Consider the following 22,108-nt stretch of genomic DNA (forward strand, 5'->3'; position numbering starts at 1 on the left):
ATAACTTTTGCTCTCAATCTACTTATATAAAACCACCAGTATGCATACCACATGGGTGGGCATTTGTAAATGCCCTAATGGGTGGGTGGGTGGATGTCTGTGGGCTTGGCGGCAACACAGAGTGGGAAAGCAAATAGGCAATTTCCACCCACTGGGAAAAGCTCAGGATTGCAGGGTATCAGGGATGGGGAAGCAGGACATGATTGTCCACACTGTTATCCACCTGGCTGAATTGTGGAAGTCCTGCAAATTCCAGTTTTTCACCAAAACATTGTCTTTCTCTTTCTATGGATTGCCAGAATGTCAACCTAAAATCACAAACATTCTTTTTAAATAATTTTATGTAATAGATGTATATGTCTGTTCAGATTAAATACATGCTAAAGGCTGCTGATGCACAGGTTGACATCTAATTTTGCATCTATAAGGATAAGAAATATCGGGCCTCTTTCTCCACTCTCTGACTGCATGTGATATCGTTCACATGCTTTTTGCACTTTATGAATGGAAGCATACGATGCTGGGCATCAGCATAACTGACCCAAAGCCCATTATAAATGTATTTGAAAATGGCTGTACAAAGATACAGGATGTTGCAAAGGTGTAAGAGGAGACATACTGAATTCTCTTGTTTTCATGCTGGGGGAGATAATTTTGAGCTCTGTTGGTTAATGAAACAACAAAGGTTGGCGCTCGTAGTGTCTCGTGAACTCTGATAAAAATCAGCTGATTACACCTCAGTATGTGTTTGCTGAAGTATGGCCATGTGACTGTAAAAATGCATATGCTGCTTCTTCCTTCTGTGTCACTGACAAGCAGAGCCTTGTCTTTGAGGCTGTTGTTTTAAAAGCAAGCAAAGATGCATTTAACTGTGTTCCAAATGTGAAGAGGAGGGAAGATGCATGTAATGCCAATCTGCCATGCTTCGTTTTTGGTTGGTCTGAACATTATGCCTGGGGGATGATGGGGTCTGAACTACGACTTCCACAGAGAGCCTCTGAAATTTGACCTGTGAAGTGAGATAATCTCTTGACTGTGTGCGTCTCACTTGCGAATTAAACCACCTCCAAGAGAAATTGTATTCATGGGCTAGACATCTTATTCTTCTGAAGTCTTGCTAGAGATAAAATTTGAGTGGGTAAGGGCAGATTTTTACTGGGTTAGTCTGTCCAGTCTAAGTAACATAGAATGACCTTCCCTGGCCCTCTGGGTATTCAGGTTACATTGCGCTGTTAGGTGCTAACCAGGCTATGGAGCTAATGCCCTGTAACTGCGGTTGGTTGCTTGCTTCCTACTCAGTTGCCTTACGTTTTACTCCAGCCATGTTGACAGAAAGCCACTCCTGGTATTTGAACTGAAAAAATATTTGTAAATGATACCACTTTGGTGCATAACTTTCTCCACCCACCGAAATAAATGATGCTAGCAAACCTGCTTCACTTTCTCCTTAGACAGCCGCTTCTTCCCTCTTCACGTCCCTGTGCATCTGCATATCTTTCCCTCCCCCATGTCTAAAGGTACCACTACCCTTCAGGGCACACATTGGGAATATATATTTTTTTCTTCATTACGTTTAAAAGCTACTGCTTTAGCAAAAACAGCTTTTGAGCCGTTGGAACATGAGAACAGCTGTAGCAGTGAGATGAGAAATGGTCCTAATATAGAGAGATTTTGGGGGCTGTGTCGCTGAGTTGGAAACGCCATCCATAGAATATCCCCCTAGTGCTAAAACCCATCGAAATAGATTGGAATGACTTCTTGGATTCTTTATTATTTTTAATGACTTGTTGTGTTATATCCAAAGGAAGTTGGAGAACGCTGTTCACTCCTGAACTTAGCCGCAAATGCTCTTCCGTGCATTTAGTCAAGCTCTACATATAGAGGAGTAGATGGAAAGGCATAGGGAAGAGAGGGTATCTTTGTACGGGGCAAGGGGAGTAGTTTTAAACTGTTTATCTCCCCAGCAAATAATGCTTTTTTTTTCCTCCCCTAGCTCGGGGATTGGACCACATTGCCGAGAACATTCTGTCCTACCTGGATGCCAAATCATTGTGTGCTGCTGAGCTGGTGTGCAAGGAGTGGTACCGGGTGACATCGGATGGCATGCTGTGGAAGAAGTTGATCGAGAGAATGGTCAGGACGGACTCGCTGTGGAGGGGGTTGTCAGAGAGGAGAGGATGGTGAGGGAACTGCATCTTCACCCCTTTTGTCCCCACTTAGGACAGTAGGTGCTGTGTGTTTCAGACCATATTTGAAATGAGTTACTTGGCACCCCCCGAAACATGATTTTGGTTCCAAACCTGACATTTGCTTACAGCAAAATTCCAGGGCTGGGGAGTAAGGGCTTTATGTGGCTATGCAGGCAATCTGGGGGCTTTTTCCTCACCTCACTCATGTGATCATGCTCTTATGCCACTGTGACAAGTGAGATATACAGACTGAAATTTTTTACGCCCAGCTGTCATTCAGTTCAAATTAAGAAGCTGTGTATGCCCCAGGGGAACACTAAACTCATCAGCAGTTCAGAGCAGAGCTTTTTTAGGGGTGGCAGTGGGGCAGCATGTGCAATGAATTAGTTTCTGTTAGGTCTGTTTGTTTTCCTCAGCAGATTTTCACTATTAGATATCTGTTTAATTTTCAAACTGGAAGCTGAGGGTAGGTACCACGGAGAATAGGGGACTTTAGAAATGCAGATAGATTAGTTAATAATCATCTGGAATAGCCTTACTAGAATGTGGGTCTCACTCAAGTTTGAAGCTGCTCTGTTAACATTTCATTAGAACTTTTCCTCTCAGGGGTACGTCCTTTAATACATAATTTTCTTTTCCAAGGGTGTCCCTAGGATGTTGGCAGAAACGAAGCTGGGTATGAATATTTCATAAACAAGATAAAAGTGACAGCTCAGGCATTTTGGTTGCTATTAAAAAGAAAAAGATACAGAGTTGCAAACAAAGACTTGTGTTTCACAGTTAATTTTGTTATACTCTTTGTCTCAGGAAGTGAAGGCAAGTAAATCACAATTATGAAATGTCCTTCAAAAATAAGTACTCTGTTGATCTCCTTCCAGTAGCGTAACATGTATAAAAAGAGTAAAATAACTACAACCATGACATTGTTAACTTTTACATCCCCTTTTAGTGCCTTATTCTCTCGTGGACTTTCGTTCTGTATTGTTGCAAGTCTGAAGAGGTCCTTGAGAGGTTATGTAGTCTCTCCTGTTTCCCAAAGGCAGAGCCAACTTTTTCTAAGTTATTCTAGATGTTTGTCTAATTTGTTCTTAAAAACCTTCACTGGTGGTCATTCCCCATGCCTTAGTTGGTCAAGCAATTCCACTGCTTCGTTATCTTTACTGTTAGAAAGATTTTCCTAAAATCTAGGCACAGTCTTTCTAGCGGCAGTTCAGCCCATTTTGTTTGTCCTACCCAGACACAGGGGAAAGTTTCTCATTCCTTTTTTTGCAGCAGTCTTTTACAAGTTTGAATATAATTGTGTTTCCTATATATTGGATGCACTAAGTAACCCTATTCCTATATTTTCTTGTCTTCTTGTCATTCTTGATTTACTTGGTTTAAGCCATCTCCAGTTAGCCCACCCCATTCTTGGAGGGTGATGTCCTCAGCTGGACATATTGCATCTGCTGAGGCCTCACCAGAGTTTGGCAGTGTGGGATGGATTGCTTTGCATGTCTTATGGAGGACATTCCAGTTAATGCTCTCCAGTAGAAAATGTGCTGCTTTTTTTTTTTTTTTTTAACAGTAGTATAATACTGTTATATAACTGTTCTAACAGCCTTTTCTGTAGAACTGCTTGGCCAATGTTTCTCATCTTGCATGTGTATGTTATTACTAAATCGTGAACTTTGCATTTGTCCTTATTGAATTAGATTCTATTTATTTCTTACTATTTCTCCATTTTATCGGGAGCATTATGAGTTTAATCTTCACCTCCAAAACGCTTGTAGCATCATTGTCCATATAATAAAGGTACTCCCTGTTCCATCCTTTGTCATTAATGAAAATGCTCTGTAACAGCAGATCTAGGACAGACCCCCTGCAAGACCCCAGTTGCCTTCCCGTTTGACAGTGCACCATTGGTAAATGATGTTTTCCAACCATCTATGTGTCCACCCTTGAGCCCTTCCACCGAGACTGTATTTCTCTAGCTGACACCTAGGTGTCAGAAGCCTTATGAAGGTTAGGATAATATCACAACCATGTCATAGAAGAAATAGAAGTTAGGTCAGTTTGACATGATTTACTCTCTCCTGATCAATGTTGGCTGTTGTTTGTCACCTTGTCATCTTCGAGGAGCTTATCTAATTGACTGTGTGTTCTGGGACCTCCAACCTGTTGAAGCTGAGCTGGCCGGTGCACAATTTCCCTGGGTCTATCTTATTCCCTTTTCCTTCCTTTTTTTTTTTTTTAATAAAATAACTACATTTGCCTTTTTCCTGTTCTCTGGAGGTTCACCCATTTTCTGCAGCTTGTCAGAGATAATAGCTAATACTTCTGAAGCTGCTCCTTCCAAATTTTAGAATTAACATCAGTACCCCTTACTAGTCTTACAGATACATGCTATTTCTAAAAAAACAGTTACAAAATCCTGCTTCTCGCCTCAAAGAGGCTGTTACCGCACCTCTTCCTCAGGTTTACCTGTGTCCTGGAGGTTGTTCTTCTGACACAGCTGGAGCAAGTCATGCAGTATCTTTCAGACTGCCCTCTGGTTAGCTCTAGAAGATAAAACTGCAGGCATGGCAGGGTGGTTAAGAGAGGCAGACAAGAAATATACAGTGTAATTGCATCTCTGCCGTACGGAGCTTTATAGCTTGTAATCAGCTCTATGAATGGCACAGGGAAGTGACTAGGTGGACAGTTCGGAATGATAGATGACTGGTATTATTTGCTTACAGCTTCTCACTTAGCTTGGCACATGGGCTGCCTTATTTCAAGCATTAGCAGCTTGTGGTTTACAACAGAAACCACCCAGTTGTGTGGTAGCCTTCACTGCCAACTTGTCAGGGAGCAGTAAGGGTTATACAGATTTAGAGAAGAATAAAAGCAGAAGCCCAAAATCTGGGCACTATTTTGTCCATCCAAAGAGCTAATTAAGTTGGCCAGTCATCAAAAACAGCAAACAGTAGTTTCTTTTATCCCAGAGCCGCAGTTCAGTGGTCACTGGGATGCCATGGAAATTCCAGCAATCCCTTAGCTGAACTGTAAACAACTGACTGTATATGCCCCAAGGCATAGTTATAGTTAGTAGGTAGAGACAAGACCTTTTAATGGGTCAGCTAGTACAGTTGGAAACAATAGACAGGTTTTCAGGCAGATATGCTCATATACAGGTTGTCCTAGACATCCCAGGTCATCCAGGATGTGCCCTCAAAATATTTTCAGTCTCCCTGGGCCAATAATTTTAATTCTGTTGCATGGACTTCCAGACTGCTTCACAGTGGATTACAGTGAATAAGGGTCCATCTATAGAGTGGTTTGCTTGCATCCATCTGGCCCTTCCTCTCATATATTTGTCCACATTGAGGGTGGCTGCTAATCACTGTATTTGAAAACTCAGATGATTCCTCTATCCAAAGAGGAAAGCAACTCTCTCTCAAATTGTACCTAAAACAGTTTGGTCAAAGAATTTTAAAAATGCTTTTCTTGAGCATTTATTATTTTGTTTGTTCAGTACTATCTACCTCTTACGATCTAGAGGCCTTGGTTCATTGCTGTGGTTTCTCTAATTCAGATTTTGGCCAGAGTACAGCAGGGCAGCTGATGCACAGTCTCTCAAATGAGTTTCAAGGTATACTGTTTGGAAAGGAGGAGGAGGAAATGCACAAGGAAGTATTGAACAATTAATTACACCATAATGGAGAAAGGGAGGGAGAAGAGGGGTGCTGGCCCGGTGTAGACTCTGTGCCTCTGATGCCAGGATTACACTCGGAGGCATTTGTGCCTCTCTCCGTTTTGTGAGGCATGTTGCCAGGCGGAACAGCAGTTAGTATGCCCATGGTGGGGTTTACTAGCTTCCACACCGTGTTTGGTGGCTTCTTAACTTCAGGATGAGGAATTAAAGTTTTTTACACAGCAGGTAGTGATTGCCGTTTGTGGATTTTTGTTTGTAGCAAAAATCTAGCTTGGGATATGAGTATTCCAAATCAGTATTGAAATGAGGAAGGCACCACAAATGAAGTGTTGCTTACCAAAATCTAGTAGTAGCAGTAAAATTTCCATGTGCCAAAGCTGTTATTGCTCCTGCTAATGCCTATCAAAGCTGAGCTTGAACATGTAGTGATTTGATTCTTTCATTTCCTTTGCTGACTTTCTTTTCAAGGTGACATATGATAAGGGTATATGTGTATTGTGAACATGAGCCATTCTCATCTCATCTTGAGATAAAGCGGCTAATGTCCAAAATAGATAATACATTTCCCTTCCCTGTGTGACTAGTAACTGCTTTCTCATGAATTTATCAGTGTCTGAGTGCAGCACAGATAGGTTGCAGGGCAAACAGAACAAGGAACCATCCTGTCTTGTGGAGTAAAATTAAGTGTGAATATGAATCTGTCTGCACTTTTCAATGGTTGTTATGCATTTGTAAAATGCCAGGAAGACCTTTCTCCAAAAAGCTGAAACAGATTTGTGTTCAGTGGGAGTATTCTTTGTCTTCCAGGGGACAATACCTACTTAAAAATAAGCCTCCTGATGGGACTGCACCCCCCAACTCCTTCTACAGAGCACTTTACCCCAAAATTATACAGGACATAGAGGTAAGAAACATCTTCCAGGTATAGGTGGGTTTTTTTTTTTTAATTCCCCTGGTTCATTCATGAGGCTGAAATTTTGAAATTGGTTTCATTAAATATGATGTGTTTTGTGTTTGTCCAGAGTTTGTAGATCTGGGATACTTATATGAGGTCTCAGGGCTTCATCACTCCCTTAGACAAAGGATGAGTTGGACTGCTCAGACAGCTGTTTGAAAATGGAATCACAGAATAGTTGAGGTTGGAGGGGACCTCTGGAGATCATCTAGGGGCTCTGAAGATCATCTGGTCCAACCCCTGGCTCACGCATGGTCAGCAGTCTAGACAATGTCTATGCATGTCAGGTGTCACAGCAACACCATACCATCTTGATGTTCTCTGTTCCCAGTGCAGATGAGACCTAATAGGATGCTGTGGGAAGGTATCAGGAGCTGAGCGAGGGAGAAAGTACATTGCTAAAGACTGCAATCCTAAGACTCAGGGAAACGGGAAGCAAGTTGGCACTGTTGCCTTGTATCTAGTAGTGAGCAAAATGGCATGTTCTGGCAGTTTCCCTAATGGCCAAAGAGGTGCTCACGTATTGCTGTGGCAGGGTTGTACAAGCACTTGGCTAAAGCTCGGCTGAGACTCTCTTCAGTTATTTAATCATTGACTCACAGAGACTTGGAGACAAAAAAAAACCTTTTAGCTCACTTGTCCCTCACCATTCTAGACAATGCAGAAGAGTTTAGCAAAAAAAGGTTTTCCAGGCCTTTCTCTGTTTAATTGATTTTATCATATGTGTTGCTCCTTCTGGAAAACTACCATCATCGTATGAGCCGAACTGCAGGAAAAGGTGCAAATAAAAGTATATGCTATCTTCTCAAAAAAAAAAGGGAGAGGGAGATGGTTCTGTGCTTTATTTTTATTTCTCTTTTGTCTCCTATCTCTCCTCAAGACAATAGAGTCAAACTGGCGGTGTGGAAGGCACAGTTTACAGAGAATCCACTGCCGAAGTGAGACGAGCAAAGGGGTTTACTGTTTACAATATGATGATCAGAAGATAGTAAGTGGCCTAAGAGACAACACTATCAAGGTGAGAATTTTCCAGGAGGGCGTACCTAATCGCACATAGTGCCTACCCCATAAATAATATTATGTCCTAATTTCAGTGGTACCTGCCAAGACTCTTGTTAAATGGTTTACTATACCAAGAGTGTTTTTCTTCAAAGTATATAACCTGGCATTCTCCTTCCCCCACTGCACCCCTGAACAGCACGTATGCCTGTTGTATCTGGCAAGAGAGACCCTGTTTTCTTACTAAACAGACTTTGCTAGCAGAGTTTCTGTCCGTCTGTAGTTACAGACTATGTAATTACTGTGCCCTGATGAGAAGGGTAAAACCAGCATTCATAATAAAGGCAGAAGTACCAAAGATGTTAATGTATTGCATCAAAGAGCCCATGGAAGACTACAAAGACTGGCCCATGCCACTAAAGAAGTTCTAACTGCAATATGGATGATGCATTGTAGTAAAAAACAGAACAGCCAGACCAGTAAGTACTTACTGTGTGGTGAAAATCTTACTTAGCAGGGTGTTTCTGAATGTTTGCCATCCTAGATCTGGGATAAGAATACATTGGAATGCAAGCGAATTCTCACCGGACACACGGGTTCTGTCCTGTGCCTCCAGTATGATGAACGGGTGATCATTACTGGATCTTCAGACTCAACGGTCAGGTGTGTGTTCTTCATTTTAAGCTTTCTATTTGCACCTAAGATCTCAGCCTTGTTAGCTGCTGAAATGATCTTTCTTTCAACATGTGCTGTTCAATCAGTTCCATGAAGTAGTTCAGCACATTTGTTGAGGAATATACTGTCCTTGTTTATCAGATATCCATGCAAGTGGCTGTCCAGGAGAAATGAGAACTTAAGCAAAGGTCAGTCAAGCTCAAGATGACTTAGGAAGATCATTTTGTTTCATCCCTGGTTTTGCATGTTTGGACGCTCCCTGAGAATGTTTTTAAATTCTCCTTGAGAATAACTTTTTAAAAGTTGGCTGAAGTTCTGAAAGCAAGTTTGAAAGTTTTAGTAACCCATTGTCCCTTAATTTTAACAAAAGATGGGTGACTAGATCTCCTGTGGGTTTATATTAAATTTCAGCATGACGCATCTTCCTATTCAGTCTTTCTAACCTTGTCCTCCAGCCTCTGGTAAAAGGCTGGACACCTCAAGTCAGCACTTGAGGTGCTTGCTTTCACTTTGCAAATGCAAAGTTCACTAGACATATTACATGATTCCAGTCTAAAATCTGCAATGTAAATACAGCCACATTTGAATCAGTGAGTCACAGTATGAACCTGGAGATGAGGGAGCAAGTCTGTCTTCTCCATACTGTTATGTATTCTCTTTTTGTCAGAGTACGAAAAACGCCCATGCAGTGAAGTTACAGATGACAAAAATCTGTGTCAGTCAGCCTTTTCTGAAGCTCTTAGCATGTGTTCCTATGGTTGCAGGATTCTCACCATGCTTGTGTGTAAGCTACCACTGTTACGGTAGTGACCATTAAATTCAGTCCCTTACACGTGATGCATGCAGGCCTGTGATGCTGCTAGATTTTTGGGGTCCTATAATTAGTAGGAATTCAGAATTTAGGCAACGCCACCTGCCTGGAGATCTAGCACTACATTAGTCAGTATGGAGACAAGGGGGTAACCACGCTGAGCTAAACACAGATTGCAAAAGGAGAGGCTGGTCTCTGTAATAAGCACTATCATTTTCCATACCAGACCAGGCAGGCCAAATTGCAGACTGGCCACTTGCCTAGAAATACTTTTGTTTCCCACTGTATCTATAAATGTTTGCTCAGACCCCAAAGGCACATGAGATGCATCACTTTTATCCTTGGGTCTCCTCAGGAAGAGGGGCTCCATCCAATAGACAGTACAGATGGGCTCTTAATGCTTCCCAGATCTCAGGGATGCACTTGTCCAGGGAAGTCAGTAGGTCTCCAGCTCCTGTTCAGTTTGGCAGTCCTGTCTGCAAATTGCTTGTATGCTAATAGCTCAGGTCTGTGGTCTCTTTCCTTTTGCATTCTATAACTGGCAGCATACTTTTCTTTCATTTAAAATCCAGAGGTTGATGTGTTTCAAACTCCATGCATTAGAAAATAAGAGATTGGAAGTCTTTCTCACATCTTGCCTTTTCTCACTGCTTACCTTACTAGCAGAGGAAAGCTTCAGCTTCCACAGTGTCAGTTATGTTTGATAATACAGCTTTTTCTGCTCTCGCTTAGTGTAGCTGGGATACAGTTGTGATACTACCAAAAGAAATCTCTTTATGGAGGGTTAAAAAAATGTGCAAACAGAACAGCTCCAAAAGAACATTTTTAAGGCTTAAAAGCTCCATTTCAAGTCATAGAAGTTCTGTATTGAGCCCCATCTAACTTTTTTCATCCTAAATTACCTTTCATCTGAAACAGTTCATTCCAATAATATTAAATTGATGTAAAAACTCTGTCTTAAGTTGGGTATTCAGTACATTCCTAGAATGTAGCTGTGCGCCAGAGGTGTTGCCAAGTAAATGCAATCCATTGTGCAACTTTTGGCAATTACTTATATTTGTTTGAAAAGTGTTATCTTATCTTCTGCCTCTGTATAAATTAACCTCTTGTGTTGATAGTCCTATGAGAGAGGTCAAAGACTAAATCTGTTTCTGAACTTGCTTCTTACCAGGTCATGTTTGAGTGCTCATAGACTGGAAATGGAGTGTGTATTTGGCTTAGATAACCAGGAACCATCAGCCTTTAGGGCTGTCAATCTCATACCTTTCCTTAGCACTAAATTCCCTTAATTCAGGAATGCTTTTTCTGGCTGGGTTGTTTTTATGGTGTTAACTGCATTGCAGGGTTTTTGGCTGCTGGTCTGTCTCAACATATCCATAATCAACAGGTTTATATAATACATCTTCTAATGAAATATTTAGTAGATTTAGATATAACTTGTGGTGTTTGCTTCTCTAATATTGCTAGAGAGTTGATTACCTTCCTCCAACCCCTCTCTCTGCGGAAGTCTACTGTATAGCTTTTAACCCTTTTCCTCTCTGGTTTAATGCTTGAAATTGCAGGGTGTGGGATGTGAACGCAGGCGAGATGCTGAATACACTGATTCACCACTGTGAAGCAGTACTGCACCTCCGCTTTAATAACGGCATGATGGTGACGTGTTCCAAAGACCGTTCCATTGCTGTGTGGGACATGGCTTCCCCAACAGATATCACCCTGAGGAGGGTGCTAGTAGGGCACCGAGCTGCTGTCAACGTAGTGGACTTTGATGACAAGTACATTGTATCAGCATCAGGTGACAGAACTATAAAGGTGAGGTGTTTCAGAGGATTTTTCTTTACAGCACTGGGAATTTAATAACCAAGGACAATAACCAGGCAGGGAAGACAGTCTTTGGCCGTTATTACACAGATCTTCCTTTAGAAGTAGTGTCCTTCTTGCTGCTCGTTTCCACTCATCCTTCCTCTGTTGAGCTCACAGAAGTTGTTTACAAAGCTGTATGGCACACCTGATACAGGTACCAATGCAGCTGAAAAAGGACTAGTATTTTTTCTGTGTTCTTTTTCAACCCGACTAGTTCCATAATGTGTTTCAGCATCAGTCACGCAAACAGTTGTCAGAGGGCAGCATGAGGGCAAAAGGAAAGGTGAGTGGATAGGCGTCTCTTAAACGTTACTGTTGTGATCCCAATCTGTAGCATTAAAACTCAGAAAAATCTGGTTCCTGTGTATACGAAATCACAGTCTGAGAGTGTTAAAGCCTGATTTTGGAAGCTAATTCTAAGCCAGAAAACCTTCTACATACAGTGACCCAAGCTGCTAACAGTTGCAGGCTGTAGTCACAAGTCATTGAAAGGATAATTCTCCCAATCTTAATTATAGCATTGTCAATTACAAACATTCTACGTTCACCTATATAACACACAGATACCAGCTTTTGTTAGTCTCTTCTTAATAATTTTATCTCTGTATGGTTTCCCCCACCCCTTTTCTGTCACAGGTGTGGAACACTAGTACCTGTGAATTTGTGCGCACCTTAAATGGCCACAAACGAGGCATTGCGTGTCTGCAGTACAGAGATAGGCTAGTAGTGAGCGGCTCTTCGGATAATACTATCAGGTGAGAGACACGTTCCCCATTGCAGAGTTTTGTACAAGCACGTCTCTGTTTCCCTGGGACGTGCGGAAGTTAGATATCTACAGTGGTCTGTACCCTTGTCGTCTTTGAAATATGCTTCCTTTGGTGTAGGACATTGGGAACTCCTGGACGGAGATATTAGAAGCCTTTTTTGCAGTGTTGTCTTTTATCCTCTGTATCTCAAGAGGCCCATACTAATCAACGAGTTGCAATGCTCTGACAATTCTAGTGGATGAAAGAGCTGGCAAGTACCACTTTCTGTGATGTCCTCTTGTGATATTTTAATTGGGCTATGTGTCTGGTTAAAGGGGTCAGATTTGCAGTAAGAAGCATTTAATCCTCTCCAGAAATCATCCTGGGTTCTTGCCAAACTCCTCTTGTGGTACTTGGCACCTGGTAAAGTTTGGAACAGCTGGTTTAGAGCATTAAGTTCAGTTTGCTCCCTTTTGCGCTTCTCCAGCTGCCCTGGTTGCAATCTGAGATTTAACTCCTCCTAATATGAGCCAGGATTTCTCCCTACTACCTGCAGCTGCTGATAGAGAGATGTGCCACCGTCACCTTCACTAGGGGCATTGAGCAAACTTGAATAATAGTGTGAGTGACCTAGGGAAGTGGCTCTATCATGCAAACAGGAAGAACAGCCTCCCATTTAGTTTCAGAGAACTGTGTGCCTTCCAATAAAACTTGAAAGCTGGACAGCCTAGGCAGAAACACTTCACTTTCCATGTTAGAAATCATTTCTCCTGAGTGAAAATTATTCGTGTCGCTGTTTGCCTGTTGGCCTTTTTTCCAGCAAGCTGCCTCCCACTGCTTTGGGTTCTGTAGGAAAATGATGGTCCTTTGGTTGACATCACCAGGTTGTTGTACCAGAATTTACTGTAGAGCTGTCTGAGACCATGGCTGACGAGGAAAACAGCTGGTCGCAAGAGAGAAAAGCTGAGGCTTTTCTCTCTTAAACAGGGGAAAAAATGTTATAGGCATTTGATAAGAATAATAGCACAACTTATGATGGGAACTCCTGCACTTCAAATACTAAAAATATCCCTCTGCAGTTGGTCCCAGAATTAAAGTAAGAAATAGTTAAATAAGGCAGCGCTTAGGTCAGATTTCAAAATATAACTTGTAATATGAATAAAAATAAGTGTCACTATAGTAATAACACTAAAGAGGAATGTGATTACTTTTATGCTCACACTGGACAAAATCCCTAGTTGACAGAGAAATTGTGCTAGAATTTTAGGAATGTCGGCAGTGAAGCTTAATGGAAGTCAAATTTCACAGCTATGTGGGCAAGGCACAAGGCTTACCTGTACTTTTCTTTCAACCATGAGCAGAGGGCACATGTCTATGGAAGGGTGATTAAAAAAGGGCCGATTACTAACTCCTCTTCCTGGGTGGTCTGATGTTTTGTATGTTTTGTTTTAATCTACTGTAAAATACCAGGTGCTGTGTGTTGGCCTTAATAGAGGTTGCAACCTGGTATGGAATTTGAAGTTTGACATTCCTCAGTTGCAAGGAAGCTTTTTTCCAAAAGGAAATGAGACTTTGTGATTTCCAGTTCTGCACCTGCAAATCCAAAGAGCATTTGACATAGCTGGGAAATTAAAATCATTCTTATATAGAGAAACTCCATGTCTGAAAATGATTTAGATTTTGTTTTAGGCCAGAAATTTCACCAGCGTAAAATGACATAGCCCTATAGGCATCACTATAATTGTGCTGATTTCCATCGGGTGGAAACAGGCCCATCAACTTACGTAAATTCAACCATTTCAGTATCCTGGCCTCTAGGGCCAAAGGTTTTCATTACTGCAGACAAGCTCTATATAGAAAAGGAGGAAAAAACACAAAATTTAGAACAAGAAAATAAAGAGAATTGGACTACGTCATCTTGGGTTCATTTTCCAAATGAATGGTTGATTTGCATTTATGTATTCAACCTCCAGTGTGTGTGCACACCCTGGAAATCTGATACTGGCCTCTTCAGATAGCAACTTTCTCTCTAGGAGATGGGGATTCAGGCTTACCTGCATTCTGCACATCTTCCAACTCTGCCAGGACTTCAAGAAAATTAAAGGGTGAAATTATTGCAGGCCTCCCTCTATTTCCAGATGTTTTCCCAAAGCTATATGAAGGAAGAGTTTGTAGTGTCCTTGCCTGCACGTGCTTTGTAGTGAATTTTTGTAGTTAGTTCTTAAACCTAAGAATGGTTGTCTTACTATTTGCTTCTTTGACTGTTTAAAAGAAGTAGAAATTTGAGAAGGTTATCAAATCTGGGAGGTGCACTTGGCACCCAGTTCTGCTAGGCTTCGTGGAGCTGAAGATTTGAGATATGCTGCTCTTACATAGTGGTTATCCCTTTTGAACACAAAGGCCCATTCCCCACCTGACTAGGGGTGTGATCATCTTTTCTAATCCCAGTCAGATTCAGCTAAAAACTCAAACTGAAACCTGTTAATAAAGGCCTGAATTACTGTGATGCAGCCTCCCAAAGCTGCTGGCAAACTCAGGACTGATGGCAAGGAATGGAAACACATGGCATGAAAGTTCCTGGCACAAGATTGCTCTTCGAACCTTTCTGCACCAGTTCATTTCTGGCCTTGTCCATCCTGATGACAGTCCTTGGGAAACTTAATGCTGTCTGACCAGCCAGAGTGCCTTTGGCTGACCTTTGCCATGGAGTTGCTTGCTCTGACCTTGACTGGTGTACTGCTACTAACATAAAAACTGTTGGGATCTTCACAGATTCCTGAAAGATGAACTTCAGTGATCAAAGAATCATCTTCTGCTCCTGCTTGGCCTCAAATGTAGGCATAGACAAATCCTTCCCGAGCCCTGAAATGAAGAAGGAGTTCTGTTCATTCCTCCATTGTCCAAAGGGAGAGCAGCTTGTTTTGGCAGGACTGCAGAAATCCTTCTGCATCAACCTTCAGCACGCATTCACTGGCTCTGGATTATTCCCTGGGGGAATCTCAGGAGTGAAATATGTGGGGACAATTTCTCTCTCTCTCTCTGTGTCTCGCTCTCAAGGAAAAGTGACCTGAGCCCTCAGCGGCTGTGCTGCTTTGAGATGAGTCACCCAGAGAGATTCCATGAACCACCCATCTTCATCATTACTGTGAAGTTCACGTCAGTCTGAACGCTAATTTAATGAACACTTAAGAACTTTTGTGACTGCTCTCTTCTTTCAGCTGTGTGTCAGAGGGCCTCAGTAGATACTGCTGTTAAAAGATTACTGTTTGTCATGAGCGGGGAGTATATCATCCAGAGGTGGAATACATATAGACAATACATCTCAAAGAATTTCAGTTCTTGGAGGCAAATAATCTTTTTTTATCCATGATAATTGAGAATTATGTCAAGAAACTGACAAAAGTGTGGAAAGCAAATAGACTTATTTCCTAACTGTTTCAAGCATTTCTTAGAGATTTCTCAATGTATTGTGTAAGTGTAAAAATTGATATATTTTAATTTATTCTCCATGGTAAAAACCCTTCACGACCCCAAAACTCTTGAGTTATTTACATTTGAGAATAACACATTGCTGGGTCTCTTACTGGAATGCTATGTCCAGTTTTTCATGCCAGAATTTTTTAAGGCTATTGGAGTATTAGAAGTGGTTCAGCAGAGAGCCACAGAAGTTCTGAGAGCAAGAAGAAAAAGCATTACAGAATAATAAATTTAGGACGCCCAACATTTTCGCTTCCACATGAGGTACCTTGATTACAGACTAAACATACCGATGGTGGGAGAAACTGATGAGTAAAAAAGGGCTTGTAATTTCTTGTGCCCGTCACCACTATATTGATGCCTAAATTTGTCTGACATTAGCTTCCAAATCAGAAATAGGGGTATAAAGGCACAAAAATAGTCATATACCCTGTGAAAGAAATTTACCCATTGCAACAAGATGTCAAGGGGATTCATAAGCCTCCCTCTCCTACCATCTTCGAGTCAAGGCAGGATATTTTTATGAAAAATGGACTTCAGTAGACAAAGTTACGAGGCTCACTGCAAGGATAACTGAGAGATATCCTGTGGCTTGTGTTACTAGATCTGCAGATACTAGGCCTCTCTGGTCTTAAAATATCTGGATCTCTGAATCATTTTGCTTGTGGTACTGTAACATAAAAGGGTCACGTTGGAAAACATGCTTCCAGCTTAACTGCAAGAAAAGGAATGATGAAGGTAGTTGGTTCCTTCTTTGTTGTTTCATCATAGACTTTATTTCTAAGTTTCCGTTAATTACAAGAAAGGATCAAAATCGTTCCTTGCAATAATTAAGTCTTCAAAAATTCTCTTCCTAATTTCTTCCAGGCTGTGGGATATCGAGTGCGGGGCATGTTTACGAGTACTGGAAGGCCACGAAGAGTTGGTGAGATGTATACGCTTTGATAACAAGAGGATAGTCAGCGGTGCATATGATGGGTGAGGCTGTCAGTGCAGTCTAGATACCTTGTATCCTCCTGTCTCTTTTTGTCTCTCACATCCTGCTTTGCTAGACATTCCTTATAAAGGTTAGAGTCCTTGTCTGTCGTAGTGAGAGGCTCTTTTCATGGCCAGTAAATGAGAAGCATGCTGCAAAGTACACTTTCTTTTCTTCCTTCGAAAAAAGTCAGTGTGGTTTGATGTGTGTAGTCCAGTTCCTTAGCTCATAAGAACATCTAACAGACTTGATCTGAAACCTCGTCTAGTTGAACCACTGGTAAGAGCAACCTGCAGTTCTCTCTCTGTGAAAGTAAGGTTTTTGTGGCAGATCAGAAACCTGTCCATAATCAAAAAATGCTACTGCTTTTTTACAAATGCAGCACATCTTTTTAACAGCGTTTAGTTGTTCTGTGTGCATGTTTGCATGTATCACTCTTCCCCATAGCAAGAGATCAGGTCATGGCTACCTGCGCTTGGTTTGATAACAGAAACAAGGCTCATATAGCAGTTTAGCAGTATCGTTCTCTCTTGCCCTTTTATGTTTAACTCTTACAATTTCCCGGTTTTGATGCCTTTCCTAGTATATGTTCTAAGACAGGATGATATCCATCTCCCTCCAGGCCTCAGCAGAAGTCTGCATAGCTGAGTTTTTTAGCTGTATCCCAAACCTCTGAGAATTTGTTAGCAGTGCTGGTAGCAGTGTGTGAGCTGTGGAAGAAGGGAATGTTTCTGATCCTTCCCTCTGAAACGTTCAGCATTTGCTGATTCAGGGGGAGACATGTCTGAAATTTTCCATGGAAACCACCTGCAATTGCTATTTGCAACAACTTGCTGTTGCCACAAGTTTAGGTTGAGCAATTTTATTATGCGCCACTGCTGTCCTTAGAAAAGAGAAAGACTGGTATCAGGTAAAGGGGAGGAGGAGTTCCTGCTTAGAAAGTCAGATAAGTGCAGGGGCTGACACACAAGAATATTTTCTAAGATAGTAGCACCTGCCTTACACAAATCCTCACATTCTTTCCCAACTGGGATTGTGTCTTTTGGGGCATTTGGCCAGGTGTCTGCGCTAATTCTCTTCCATGTTTCTATGTTATTGTCACCTGCTTTTGTGTGTTTTACTTTATGTTAACAGCACATTTTTCTCCCATTAAGCTCTGGGAGCTTTACAGAGGAGAAATGCAAGAAGCAGGTCTCAAGAGCAGAAAAAATTCTGTAATTTTCCATGAACTTGTGTATTAGCTGAGTTGTGCTAGTAGTTAGTTTTTCTCAGTGAACACTTCCTTTCTTCTCTTTAACAGAGCCATGATGTTTGTCTATTTTTTCACTACTAGGAAAATTAAAGTGTGGGATCTGGTGGCTGCTTTGGATCCCCGTGCTCCAGCAGGGACCCTCTGCCTGCGAACCCTTGTGGTAAGAGCTTTTGGTAGGGGTTGTGGAGAGGGTAGAAGAGCGAGATTGATCAGGACAATTTGAGCCATGAAAGCTCAAGTCAGTTTAGCTTCAGTATGCAAGAACTAGAAAACAGGGTCCCAAGAAAGCTGCAGGTTTACTAAAAAAAGAGGGAGCTTGAGGAGCTTGAAAGTAGTTGTCTAATATAGATTTGATAGACAGTCATAGAGGGTCATTTATCTCCCGCATAGTCCTGTCATCACTGCACTATTTTGCATCACTGTAAAACTGAGGATTATCTTCAAGTAGATGTATTGGTTTGTACTACCATTAGGCATAATGCACATACTTCCATATGGCTAGAGGAGGTAGTTATATCTTTTTATTTGTGTTTTGGGTGGAGGGGGTCTGACTTCTTACGGAGTCCAACTTTTTTTTTTTTTAACATTACAGGGTAATTAAAAATTAGAACCTATGGCAGTTTCTTTCATTTTTGAAGTTTTATTCTCTGACTTTAAGTTCATAACTAAATCCGTTTATGAGACTTGTCCTCTTGTCCTTCTTGGAATCCATGTGCCAATGGGTTTTCTTCAGCTCACGTATATATCTAACGATGTAGTCCATGCTGTCGGAGTTGTTGACATGAAGTTTCCTGAAGAAAGGTAGTACGTTCCAAATTTTGGAGGAACACGAGCAAAAGCAACCTTGAAATTGCTTTTAACTGGCTTTTGGGTGCTTAAGGAAAGAGAGGCTGATGACTGGAAGGAACAAACAGTGAAACTGTCTCATCCTTAGACAGTGACTACACTGGCGTTGCTCTCATGCTGTCTGTTGATATGTAGTGGAGGTCTGATGATGGTGTGGTGAAAATGTCATTGTGTGAGTGATAACATCATTCACAGCCATGCTTAGCAGTGGCTTTTCACTGGTTTTAGAATACTGTGGGAAGGTTGTGAGAAAAATGCCAATGCAGTCAAGGCCGTGGGATGGTTCCTGTAAGCATCTCTGCATCCCATTCACCCCTAAAACTTGCAGTGTTGCTGCTCTGACAATATTTGACCTGGGGATAAACGAACATTTCAGTCCGGTACCAAATTCACATTGAAAAAGAAGTACTGAAGTTCTTGTTTTTAGAAATGTTTGGGCTATGATGCAGTCAGTATACATTAAACCTGTTCCTGCTGTGGCGTGCAACTGATGTCTTTGCTTTAAACCAACAGCGTACTGAGGCTGTCTGATTCTCTAAACATGTGGTTACGTCTCATCAGCTGAGCTGCTCTAGGTGACCTGTGCACTCATCGACCACCTGAATTGTCCCTGTTGCTATACATTTCACTAATGTATTTTACTTCCCATTTGGCACAGGCTGCGAGGGTTTACAATGACTCAACTGACAGGCAGTAGCTCATTAAGCCACGCTAACTCTTTTTCAATCATGTATTCGAACCATAAGCTGCAGAGTACGAGTCTGTGAGAGCCTTGGATGCCTGCAGGTACTATGTTGAAAAACATTCTTGTTAGCCAGATAAAACCGCATATAGTTTCATGGCTGAAATCCAGAAAAACCTTTTGTCATTGGCCACTCATTTGCAAACTGTGGAACAGCTCTGCGCCCATGAGCACATATCTTGACAATCTAAGACTTCAGCATGCTATTAGTAGTGTTCCTGCTCCAGCCTGAGACAAATGTGTGCCTAGTAACCTGTAGCCTTAATTTAACTACTGTGATTTCCTCTACATTTTCCAGCAGTGGACAGCCCAAGTGCCCCAACTAATTATATTATAAATCAGAAGCGGTGGGATGGAAACGCTGTAGGAATCTCAACACATGGATACTCATAAATCCCTATTTGATAGCAATGGAGGAGGCCAAAAGAGGAGGGGCAGAGGAGGCTGTTGTGGTGCTTTTAGGGCTTTTCATGTTTATGACAACAGGGTGTCCTTATACCCACTTACCCTTTTTTTTTTTTTTCGTCTCTTCCCTCGGCCTCCAAAATTAAACCTGGCTGCACAATGAACATCGTGAGTCTCCTGCTGCTCGTGTTCAATTTTCAAACAGTAGGAGGAAAGCATGTAGATAACGAATGCTCGCTGCATGCCAGGTCCTTTCCGGTTTTGTCTTCTGTTAGCTGAAAGAGAGTATGAGTTTGACGGCAGCTTTCCAGGCTCAGAATAAGCACACAATGCAGCTTTCCTTATCAGCTAAAGAATCCAAGTCCCTGTGGCCTCCACTTGTGAGGTGCAGTCTGTTTATTGCCCCCGCCACTGCAGGTGCTATTGGACTTTTATGACAACCTTCCTTAGCCTGCAGTGACTGGGGGAAAAGAAGAGTTTTCGAAACAGTTTTTGGACATACCCATCTCTCTCAGTGTCTCTGTGAGCGAGCGGGTCCCTCAGTGGATCTGGCTGTTGTAGTGATATTTTTCAGCAGGGACTTCTTTACTTCACTGATGTATCATAGAAACTGGAAACAGAGTTCCCTTTGGAATAGGTGGGGTGTCAGGAACCAATAAAGTATTTTTAAGACAAATTCAGATTATTTGTTTAGAAGTTCAGGAAGGTTCCAGTGATTGGATTTTTTTTAAATTTATCTTACAAATAGAATCTGACTTTGGTGTGTGCATTTTCAGTTAATTTGAAGATTTAAAGATTCCCTTAAATCAGCTGTTGTGTTCTTTCCATGCTTTGCAAACCAAACTTTGTTTCTGGAATCCGGTGCCATAAGACAGAGGCTTCTCATTTAGTAATCAACTATTCTCTTTTATCTGAATATTTGAAAAATCTGTGTTTTTAGTATTAGAATATTGTTAACCACATTTCTGTTCCTGACCCTAGGCCTCTTGCACCATGTGAGCACTGCAGAGAAATATATATTAATGGAAGAGATAGGGCTTGCCCCACTTGCATGGTTTCTGTTCCCTTCTCACTGAGGAGGAGGAGGCCACTGCTCAGTCTTGCAGCAGTAGGCACTGAGAAAAAATAGCCGGCAAACAAGGGAAAGCATAGTGGATTTGCTCTGCAATATCCAGGATCTTGCCATTGCTTCCTGTTAATTGCAGTCTGAACTCTTGCCAAATCATCATGCCTTTTTCACTCAGCCTTAGAGCAGAATGCAAACTGCCTGTAAAGAATGCCCTTTCTAGATCATATTTTTAGAACTGCTTAAGAGGAATTATTACTGTGTCACTGGACTTTACAACAGTCTCCTCAGTGTCCTCCAGTGTTAAGCTCTTTCCTCTTCAGCGGTAGTGATGATGTCTAGTCTTGAATGCAAAATTCTCATCTCTTCCCCTTTAACCTACTGCATATGGCAATAATGTGATTTTGGGAAAGAATTACACAGCAGAGCAAGAAAGACAAAGCATCAGGCTGAATTGTATTGTAGAGGGAGCTTGGTTTGTTCTTCACAGGGTGTGTATGGGGACTGAAGAGGTAATGGGGTAACTATAAACTTCCTGCAAGCCCAAAACTCAGAGATGGCAAGCTCTCTTCACCTCACTGAAAGAGGGCTTAGTTTATGCTGTGTGAGTGGTGATGTACAATGTGTCATGTGGGATTTACTCACTGAGATATTCATTCAACCCTAGAACTGAGCCCAAGTTTGTCTTCCCTGCTCTATCCCAGGAGCCAGCAGCTGTGTGAAGTAACATGCTGCATCTCCTGCTTGCATTTAGGAGCATTCTGGAAGGGTCTTTCGACTTCAGTTTGACGAATTCCAGATCGTCAGCAGCTCACATGATGACACCATCCTCATCTGGGATTTTCTGAATGATCCAGCTGCCCAAGCAGAATCCACTCGTTCCCCGTCCAGAACATACACCTACATCTCAAGATAAATAACACTACACTGTACCTCACACTTGCACAGGTAAGAATAAATACATAAATAAAAAGAGGCTCAAAGGTGATACTGGATGTAGTGCCAAGCATGCTGCTAGCTGGACCAGTCAGTATTTCTCATCTTGGATGAGCAGCAATTACAGTGTCCTGTAAAAGGGCAGAGATGTTTTTGATACCTTAGAGTAGGGGCTTTATCCTAGGATTTGTGGCATGTGGTGCCTATGAATTTCCCTGAGGAACCTTTCCTCCTCTGTCTGTCGTCATCAACAATTAAATCAGCTATCACTGCTATCTAGAAAGGAGGAGGGTTTCTGCAGAGCGAGTAGAGCAGCTGCTGCCTAACAAGGGGATGCAGATGGCCTGACCCTGGGCAGTTGTCACCAGGCAGGAGGATTTTGCCAAGAAGCGTCAGCTTTGTTCCCTCCCTCTGAAGTGGTGACCGTTCTTCTTGCTCTGCAGCAAGCTAATTCAAGAGAACAGTTTGGCTGGGAGAGGAGACGCTGAGGCACA

At 41.9% G+C, this 22,108-nt stretch overlaps 1 protein-coding gene across 9 annotated transcripts in view; it reads left to right on the forward strand.

Moving 5' to 3' along the window:
- Positions 1-22,108, forward strand: part of BTRC (beta-transducin repeat containing E3 ubiquitin protein ligase) — a 125,557-nt gene that overhangs the window by 96,862 nt on the left and 6,587 nt on the right. For 8 of the 9 annotated variants that reach the window (XM_068949822.1, XM_068949821.1, XM_068949823.1 and 5 more), the window contains 9 exons: positions 1,994-2,180; positions 6,673-6,769; positions 7,701-7,838; positions 8,364-8,482; positions 10,868-11,117; positions 11,805-11,923; positions 16,259-16,369; positions 17,701-17,779; positions 21,433-21,626. In XM_068949822.1, the coding sequence (XP_068805923.1) occupies positions 1,994-2,180; positions 6,673-6,769; positions 7,701-7,838; positions 8,364-8,482; positions 10,868-11,117; positions 11,805-11,923; positions 16,259-16,369; positions 17,701-17,779; positions 21,433-21,594 (1,262 nt within the window). In that variant the 3' untranslated portion in view covers positions 21,595-21,626. The remainder of the gene's footprint in view (positions 1-1,993; positions 2,181-6,672; positions 6,770-7,700; positions 7,839-8,363; positions 8,483-10,867; positions 11,118-11,804; positions 11,924-16,258; positions 16,370-17,700; positions 17,780-21,432; positions 21,627-22,108) is intronic. The other variant, XM_068949827.1, reaches the window with a different exon arrangement.

Source organism: Struthio camelus, chromosome 7, assembly GCF_040807025.1.
Source record: "Struthio camelus isolate bStrCam1 chromosome 7, bStrCam1.hap1, whole genome shotgun sequence".
NCBI classification, from domain to species: domain Eukaryota; kingdom Metazoa; phylum Chordata; class Aves; order Struthioniformes; family Struthionidae; genus Struthio; species Struthio camelus.